The 9,690-nt window shown below is 45.5% G+C and overlaps 1 protein-coding gene across 1 annotated transcript in view; it reads right to left on the bottom strand.

Annotated features, from left to right (window-relative positions):
- Positions 1-1,587: 1,587 nt before the first annotated feature.
- The window catches only part of CDC123 (cell division cycle 123), a 46,184-nt gene continuing 38,081 nt past the window's right edge, over positions 1,588-9,690 (bottom strand). The window contains exons 11-13 of the mRNA XM_055543588.1: positions 8,129-8,257; positions 2,886-3,023; positions 1,588-1,859 (exon numbers count right to left, since the gene is read on the bottom strand). Of these exons, the coding sequence (XP_055399563.1) occupies positions 1,833-1,859; positions 2,886-3,023; positions 8,129-8,257 (294 nt within the window). The 3' untranslated portion in view covers positions 1,588-1,832. The remainder of the gene's footprint in view (positions 1,860-2,885; positions 3,024-8,128; positions 8,258-9,690) is intronic.

Here is a 9,690-nt window from a genome sequence, read left to right as displayed (position 1 = left end):
TCCTAAAAAAGTGACTCTCAAATACCTCCCTCAAAATTCCAGGAATTGTTTAAAAGGCCGAATTATAAATAAATCTGTGATAGTTTTACTTATATTAAGGTGGCTGTACTGTACTAAAATTTTCGTGTCTGACAGTTTGAGAAGTCTGCATTTTAACTGTACCCAAACCAAAGCTTAACTGATAGAAAAACTACATGAAAATCCTCAAAGCAGGAAAAACATTTTCTATAGTGATGTGTTTCGGAAACACTAGCCCGTGTGCCTGTCGCAGAGGCCAACCACCTCCAAAACGTCAGAGTTTGGAGCACAGAAAGGGTTACTGAAGGGCTGCACAGGGAGACGGGTGGCTCAAGCCCCCCCAAACTCCAAACTCCTTAAGAACTCTCTGCAAAGCCTTTTCTAGGAAAGGGGAGAGAGGGGCAGGTGAGCTGTTGCCAATGTCTTGGTAGCAGATCCTCTTTTTAAAAAATTAATTGACTGTGCCAGGTCTTAGTTGTGGCATATGGGATCTAGTTCCCTGACCAGGAATCAAACTCCGGACCCCTGCATTGGGAGCTCCGAGTCTTAGCCACTGGACCACGGTCATAGTCAGGGAACAATGCTCCTGTAAACCTCCACCAAACAAATGTTATTCTCAGTTCTGACAAGAACGGACATGGTCCCCAGGCACAACTGTCACCCTCCGAGATCCAGTCCTGGCTGAAAGGAGATCTCAGCTGGCGGCTCCCTCAGGGCCAGGTCTCCAGAGCCTATCCAACCGTCATTCCTGAGGGAGCCAGCCACCCAGGGCCCAACCAGCCCTCAGACCACCCTATAGCAGGGGAAAGAGAGTAGGTTTCTCAGATGGTGACCGTACAGACAGCTGCTGCCATGAGGTCGCAGAGGCAGGGATGGGGGAGAGGGTCGCTGCTGCCTTAAGGCCTGGGCCCAGCCAGTGAGCAGCCTTGGTGAGGGCTTTGGAACCTGCAGGATACGGCCCGGCCTGTTCCTTGGGCCATCAGTTCACCTGCTGGCTGGAGGCCGGGTGAGCTGGAGAGCTCCAAGAAGGCCAGGAGTCACCTCTTACCTTCCTCTCCACCTGATGATCACCACTCTGCCAATCATTAGCTGAGCTGGACCTAACAGTCGCTCACTGACAGTTGCTCAGTTGGGGGAGGGGCCCACGGCAGCATGGGCCAATGGCTGAGCAGGACCACTAATGGTTGCTCACTGACAGTTGCTCAGTTGGGGGAGGGGCCTACTGCAGCATGGACCAATGGCTGAGCAGGACCACTGACTGTTGCTCGCTGACAGTTGCTCTCTTGGGGGAGGGGTCATTGTGGCACCAACCAATGGCTGACCGACCGTAAATGGTCTTACAGAACCTGCTGTCTAGTAACAGGGTGGGGGCTCCTTACCTCCTGCAGGGATGACCACGTACTAAGGATTGCACACGGCTATGTTACCTTACATAGGGTTCTATTTTTTTCAATGGAAAAGTAATGATTAAGAAGGAGCTGGATAACAAAGATACACTTGCCCAGCTTCGGCGACAAGTGTTAAAAACAGAGATACCTCTATAAATAGACTGAGCCAAAGAACAAGGTATTTCATAGAAAGTATTTTATCATCGGAACAGGATAGTTTCCTGTTTGAGATCTATTTATTGTGTTATTTTTACAAGTAGCAAAGTCCCTCCATTTACCTCAGCTTTATACATGAATATAAAAAGCTACTGATGTCCACGCCTCCCACCCCCCCGCCCGGGTTAACAGGAGCTTGTGGACTCTTCCTGGCCTTCAGAAGCAGCTGTGGTTTCCTCTGTGACTTGGCCTGGAGCTCTAGCACGCTGATCAGTCATCCTCTTGCTGATTCCTTTTCTGTCACAGGAAACCAAGATACATTACAACAGCACATTCTAATTTGTTCAGCCAAGATTGCTTTTTCTGTCAGCAAGTATAATTTCCTAGAGGCCGCTGGCAAAAGATGTGGTTGAAAATTATCAATGGAAAAATATGAACTACTTAAGTTCATTAAAGTAGTTTATAATTTTGGCTCCTGGGCACATTATCCTCAAGACATTTGAACATTTTCTTTTTTCTTCTTTATACTTCTATATACGTAGGAGCACAAATACTCCTACATAGAAATATAAATACATTCACCCCAGAGTACCCATGGCAGAGATCTGATTTGCTCTCAGGCCAGTTGACCCTTAAACAACAAGGGTCTGAACTGCACAGGCCATTTTCATGCAGATTTTTTTCAGTAGTAAATACTATGGTACTGAGGACCCACTGCTGGTTAAATCCGCAGATAACCATGAATGTGAAGTGCTCACTATAATTTATACGTGGATTTTTCCCTGGCTGTTTGAGGGTCAATTATATATACTTTCCTCAAGATTACAAGTGTTAAGAAAATTACTCAAAAGCATATACTGTGCTGTGTGCTGCGCTAGGTCACTTCAACTGTGTCCAACTCTTTGCCACCCTATGGACTGTAGCCTGCCAGGCTCCTCTGTCCATAGGATTCTCCAGGCAAGAATACTGGAGGGGGTTGCTATGTCCTTCTCCAGGAGATCTTTTCCACCCAGGGATCGAAGTGGCGTCTCTTGCAGCTCTTGCATTGGCAGGCGGGTTCTTTATCACTAGCGCCCCCTGGGAAGCCCCAGGAGCATGTACTCAAAAGCATATACATACAGAAGTATTTTCTATCATTTTTATCAATAAATTATTTTTTCAGTGTACTTGATGTATATCACTATGAAATGACCTCACTCATTCTGCCCCTTTAATTCCCAATCATCATATAGAAGTCTACGTGGGAATATGACTAAAATGAAATATTAAAGAATCAATTCAAAAGTGGAGATGGCCAGCATACTAAATACACATAAATGTTACCAGTTTAAGAAAATCGATGAGTTTGTGAGCGTCTTCACCCGTCGACAGGTCCACAAAGTCCTTGGGCAGCCGGTAGCTCAGGTAGGGACTCGGCTGGACTGTGACCTCACTGTTGGTACAACGGAAGGCCGGGGCATCCTTCATGAAGAAAAGAAAGGAGGAGCAGAAGTTGGTAAGAAAGTTTTTTTTTTAAATCAATTCTTCAAACTGAAAAAGATCCTGGTATAGAATTTTCAACTCCTGTACTACGGAGGAAAGAAAATCAGATTCCTAAGTGAAAGAAAACACCAAGGTTTTTAAAAAAAAACTTTCACATGTTCACAAGAAAATACACATCTAAGGTATCTGAAGACAAGAGACCTTGGGGGGCAGGGCTGGGTGGTCCCCGAGTGGTGGCTGCATAGCTGCTGTAGCTGTGAAGGGCTGGGGGTTGGGGGGGGTCTCTCCAGGCTTGAGGCTGCTTCAGGCAGTCCCACACAGGCCAGCATGCTTTATAAACTCGGTCCCCTTCCACAGATGCACTGCAGGAAATTACTGCCCTAAGAGAATAAGGCCAACAGTGAGGGCGAAGGAGAGCCCCAAACCCCTAACACTGTTGCACCTCTCTCACGTCACTTCAAGTACTCACTCACAGATTTCTCTCAGCACCAATGTAAAACTAAATTCAAGGCTCATATTTAACAAGTCTTCACATTCTTTATTGCACATACTTAGAGTCTTGCATGGAATGTTCACATATCGCCTGCTGCAGAAAAGGGTTCCAGAGTCAGAGGCCATGGGTTTGGGCTTCATGGGTGGCAGACACTGAGGTGAGGGATGGATGGTGTCCAGCAGGTGGAGACGTGCTGGGAACCTGGCTGGAACAGGACAGTGAAGCCCTAGAAAGCAGCCCATACCGTATGACAGACAGCCCAGCCATGGTTCAGACAGTAAAGAATCTGCCTGCATGCAGGAGACTCAGGCTTGATCCCTAGGTCGGGAAGATCCCCCGGAGAAGAGAATGGCAACCCCCTCCAGTATTCTTGCCTGGAGAATTCCATGGACAGAGGAGTCTGGTGGGCCACAGTCGATGGGGTCACAAAGAGATGGATACGACTAAGCGATTAATACACACACACACACGAAATACCTACTGTCTGCTGGACACTGTTCTGGGGAAGGGAGAAAAACTGGAAAGCAAGAGGGTAGGGAGTCACTGAGCAAGCAAATAAATAAACAAGATCATTCCATAGAGTTCAGTTCAGTTCAGTCGCTCAGTTGTGTCTGACTCTGCGACCCCATGAATCACAGCATGCCAGGCCTCCCTGTCCATCACCATCTCCCGGAGTTCACTCAAACTCACATCCATCAAGTCGGTGATGCCATCCAGCCATCTCATCCTCTGTCGTCCTCTTTTCCTCCTGCCCCCAATCCCCCTCCCAACATCAGAGTCTTTTCCATAGAGTAAAAAGTTATAAAAACAGGACAGCAAGGAGCTATAATAAAAGGAGAACCATATAGATTCCTCTTGGGGGTGGGTTGGGTGGGTGGGACCCCTCCTTGCTTAAGGAGGGGTCATCTGGGCTGAGAACTGAAAAGTATGATGAAAGCAGCCTCATGAGGTCTGGGAGCAAACTCAGCTTTGGATGCAGTGGAAACAACAAGTGCAAAGACCTGAAGGCCAGGCAGGGCTCTGCAGCTTTGAGGAATGGAAGGAAGGCAGGTCTCTGTGCACTGGAGGACAGGCAGGAAGGGGTGCCGAGAAAGGCAGGAGCCAGTTCCTGTTGCTCTTTTGTCATCCCTAACCTCCAGGACAAGACTGTTTACATTAAGAAGAAAGGAAGGAGGGAAGGAAGGAAAAAAGGAAAGGAAGGAAGGCAGAATGGATGAATGAATGAATTTGGATCATACTGTGAATCTTATACAACTGTTTCTATCCAATAACTCTGTTCCTCATATTTAAAAATAACTTTGTGCCAAATAATTTGCATTTTACCAGCTCACAACTCTTAAGATGCCAGCAGGGATAAGATCCCTTCATTCATTAATTCAACAAACCCTAGTTGTACCTGGCACTATAACGTGACAGAAGGAGAGGGACGGGTGGGACCCCACTCTGAAATAATGGGAGTCTGTGCATTTGAATATACACAAAAAATGCCCAGGAAACCTTAATGGGTGGCCATTTCTAGGTGGCAGGATTTCAAGTGTTACTTCTTTCTAATTCTCTCTCTGTGAGAGATCATTTTTAAATGATCGTATGAAAATAAAACTATTTTGTAGAAGACAGAAAACACCCATGAGAATATGAAATGAAGAACCCAGCACACAAGGACTACAGATGCAGTGCACTCTCATTTACTTTAAAAAGGCTCATGTTTACGTGTACAAGCAGGTTATGCACCAAAATATAACAGCGGTTGTCAAGGAGCTAGGATCACGGGTGATTTTACAATTTCCTTTAAAATTGGGCACGTGTCACTTTTATAGGCTGAAAAGAGCAATACACAGTTGTCTAAAGGAGTGGCCATGAACATGAGGAGAAAGGAGAGAGCAGCTGGGTGGAGACGGACCTGAGGGAGGCCGTGCTACTAAGACTGAAGGCGTCAAAACGTGGTGAACTACTTTCAGAGAAAGAAAGAGATTGGAGAAGAAAGAAGGCAACGGCAGCCCCGGGAATCTGGTGAGACGCAGGGCAGAGACAGGACTCGGAGGAAGGATGCAGTGAGTCTGTAGGTTTGATGACAGTTAAAGGGAGCAAATTCTCAGTGATGATTCTCTCTTCCCATGAGGGGAGCTGTGAAGGTACCCGCTGAGGAGGACAAGAGTGATGGACAGAAGCTCCCAGGAGCCTGGAGGGCATGGAACGGCCACTGTGGCCAATGGAAGGGGACGCTGGTAGGATGACAGAGCCTGTGGTCAAAGCCCTGGGGAAGCCAGGGGTCCTGATTGGACAAGCCCCTGTCCACACGGCTGGGCAACATCCCTCTGTCCATGTGCAGCAGCCCAGGGCTGGACCAGAATAAACAGATGCATGACCTGACCCACAGCCAGACTCTCTTCAGGTGGGAAGGACACAGGAGCCAAGAAAAAGAAAAGTAACTAGAGAAGAACCTATCCGGCAATCACTTCCTTAGATGAAGTGTCAGTTAGTTCAGTCGCTCAGTCGTGTCCGACTCTTCGTGACCCTGTGGACTACAGCACGTGAGGCTTCTCTGTCCATCACCAACACCCAGAGCCTGCTCAAACTCATGTCCATCGAGTTGCTGATGCCATCCAACCATCTCATCCTCTGTCATCCCCTTCTCCTCCTGCCTTCAATCTTTCCCAACATCAGGGTTTTTTCCAAGTAGTCAGTTCTTCACATCAGGTGGCCAAAGTACTGGAGCTTCAGCTTCAGCATCAGTCCTTCCAATGAATATTCAGGACTGATTTCCTTTAGGATGGACTGGTTGGATCTCCTTGCAGTCCAAGGGACTCTCAAGAGTCTTCTCCAACACCACAGTTCAAAAGCATCAATTCTTCAGTGCTCAGCTTTCTTTATGCTCCAACTCTCACAACCATACACAACTACTAGAAAAACCACAGCTTTGACTATATAGACCTTTGTCAGCAAATAATGCCTCTGCTTTTTAATACACTGTCTAGGTTGCTCATAGCTTTTCTTCCAAGGAGCAAGCGTCTTGTAATTTCATGGCTGCAGTCACCATCTGCAGTGATTCTGGAGCCCAAAAAAATAAAGTCTCTCACTGTTTCCATTGTTTCCCCATCTATTTGCCATGAACTGATAGGTCTGGATGCCATGATCTTAGTTTTTTGAATGTTGAGTTTTAAGCCAGCTTTTTCACCTTCCTCTTTCACTTTCATCAAGAGGCTAAATCTTTAGTTCTTTGCTTTCTGCCATAAAGGTGGTGTCATCTGCATATCTGAGGTTATTGATATTTCTCCCAGCAATCTTGATTTCAGCTTGTGCTTCATCCAGCCCTGCATTTCGCATGATGTACTCTGCATATAAGTTAAATAAGTAGGGTGACAATACATAGCCTTGACGTATTCCTTTCCCAATTTGGAACCAGTCTGTTGTTCCATGTCTGCTTCTGTTGCTTCTTGACCTGCATACAGATTTCTCAGGAGGCAGGTAACATGGTCTGTCTAATAGTCCCATCTCTTGAAGAATTTTCCACAGTTTGTTGTGATCCACACAGTCCAGGCTTTGGGGAAATCAATAAAGCAGTAATAGATGTTTTTCTGGGATTCTCTTGCTTTTTTCAATGATCCAACGGATGTTGGCAATTTGGTCTCTGGTTCCTCTGCCTTTTTTAAATCCAGCTTGAACATCTGGAAGTTCACGGTTCACATAGCTGTTGAAGCCTGGCTTGGAGAATTTTCAGCATTACTTTGCTAGTGTGTGAGATGAGTGCAATTGTGCCTTAGTTTGAACATTCTTTGGCGTTGCCTTTCTTTGGGATTGGAATGAAAACTGACCTTTTCCAGTCCTGTGGCCACTGCTGAGTTTTCCAAATTTGCTGGCATATTGAGTGAAGCACTTTCACAGCATCATCTTTTAGGATCTGAAACAGCTCAATTGGAATTCCATCACCTCCAATAGCTTTGTTCATAGTGATGCTTCCTAAGGCCCACTTGACTTTGTACTCCAGGATGTCTGGCTCTGGGTGAGTGATCACACCATCGTGGTTATCTGGGTCATGAAGAACTTTTTGTATAGTTCTTCTGTGTATTCTTGCTACCTCTTCTTAATATCTTCCATACCATTCCTGTCCTTTATTGTGCCCATCTTTGCATGAAATGTTCCCTTGGTATCTCTAATTTTCTTGAAGAGATCTCTAGTCTTTCCCATTCTATTGTTTTCCACTATTTCTTTGCACTGATCACTGAGGAAGGCTTTCTTATCTCTCCTTGCTATTCTTCGGAACTCTGCATTCAAATGGGTATATCTTTCCTTTTCTCCTTTGCCTTTAGCTTCTCTTCTTTTCTCAGCTATTTGTAAGGCCTCCTCAGACAACCATTTGCCTTTTTGCATTTCTTTTTCTTGGGGACTGCTTTGATCACTGCCTTCTGTACAATGTCACGAACCTCTGTCCATAGTGAATGATGAAGTGAATAAATCACAAAGCACACACACCCTTCCTGATCACCACTGCAGGCAAGGATCACAGAGTTAACCTGTGGTGGGTGCCTGGGAACCAGGAGGCAATTCCTCAGGGGACTGACAAGTTTCCTGGGGACCTTTCTGATCTTCTTACCTGCTCCAGAGCTTCTCCTTCACTGAAGTCACCCTTTAGGTTTGTTCCAGATAACAGTTCATCCCAAGTAAACAGCAGTGAATCTGTGACTTCACCAAATGGATTAAAATCAATCAGCCACACCTTCCCCTGCAGAACAGAGAGAAAGCCCAGTAAGGATAAAAGCAAGTATGTAAGCTGGCTTATCAGAAAGATGATCTTGTTTTACTCAAAATCATCTCATTTCATCTTAAAAATCGTATCACTGATTACAAAAGATAGTTCCTCCAGGCCCCATCTGTGAAGGGCTGCCTGTCTAAGTAGAGCAGGCACAGAGCCCCAGGAAGTCCACCCAAGAATGCAGAGAGGAGACAGGAAAAGAAAGCCTGACAAAGACATGCATGCCAACTTCTGCTTTCAATCAATTTTACATCAAAAACCGAAGCAAGCAGTGGAAGAAAATGCTTTGTTTTGTTCTGAAGATTCTGAGATTATTCAGGTGTATATCGTGGTTCATGGATTACAAAGAATAAGGCTAGTTAAATGCCAATGATCTATTTTTACTTTTTATATGAAATATACAAATTCCAGGGGGCAATGGTGCCTCTTACGACCTTATGTAAGATCCTTGAACATCCTCATCAATGATGCCATCATGTTTAATATACTGCCAGTATATTTTCTCAAAGTCTGTTTACTTAAAACTGTATGGAATAATGCAGTAAGTAATAAAACTCAAGCAGGCAGAAGGGAAATCTCACAAAGTGGTCCCACCAAAGCAGCATCACTGGAATGCTCTCATGGGTTCTTTAATGATCTTTCAGGAGAAGGCCAGCAGTTCTCAGCACCAGCCCCCACCTCTGAGAGGCTGCTGCAAAGGCTTGAATTTTTTAAAACTTACTAAAGATGTAAGAAAGGGCTTCCCCAATGGCTTAGCAGGTAAAGAATCTGCCTGCAACGCAGCAAACACTTCACTGCAGTGGAGACACAGGCTCAATCCCTGGGTGGGGAAGATCCCGGGAGGAAGGCATGGCAACACACTCCTGAATTCTTGCCTGGAGAATCCCATGGACAGAGGAGCCTGCAGGCTATAGTCCAAAGGGTCACAGAAAAATCGAACATGACTGAGCAAAGACGTAAGAAAATGCTCAGCTGTCTTTCATTTCAATGTACTGGATTGGCCAGAAAGTTTGTTTGGGTTTTCCATACCCTCTTACAGACAAACCTGAACGAGATTTTTGGCCAAGCCAATAGTAACTGTTTTGTCTGCATGATAGAGCTTGATGGCACATGAAAGGGAGATGCAAAATAAAAACAAATCAACCTTTCTAAGAAACTGCCATCTCTTCTTCCGAGAGCAGTGATGGCCAGTGTGACAGATTCCAGCCTCAGGGAAGGAACACCTCTGGCCCAGCCAGATGAAGTTTGCAAGAGGCAAAGTGCTGACATAAAGGAGCTGGGGAGCCTGTGAAATCCTGCCAGGAAATTAACACCAACACATTTGATCATGGGGGTGTATGTGACATTTACTAGATAAATGTTTCCTTGCAACTTTTATTTTTGCTCCTCTTGACTTTTCTCAC

The sequence above is a fragment of the Bubalus kerabau genome, chromosome 13, assembly GCF_029407905.1.
Source record: "Bubalus kerabau isolate K-KA32 ecotype Philippines breed swamp buffalo chromosome 13, PCC_UOA_SB_1v2, whole genome shotgun sequence".
NCBI classification, from domain to species: domain Eukaryota; kingdom Metazoa; phylum Chordata; class Mammalia; order Artiodactyla; family Bovidae; genus Bubalus; species Bubalus kerabau.
The sequence above is the reverse complement of the archived record's forward strand: the minus strand, read 5'-3'. Positions and strand labels throughout refer to the sequence as shown.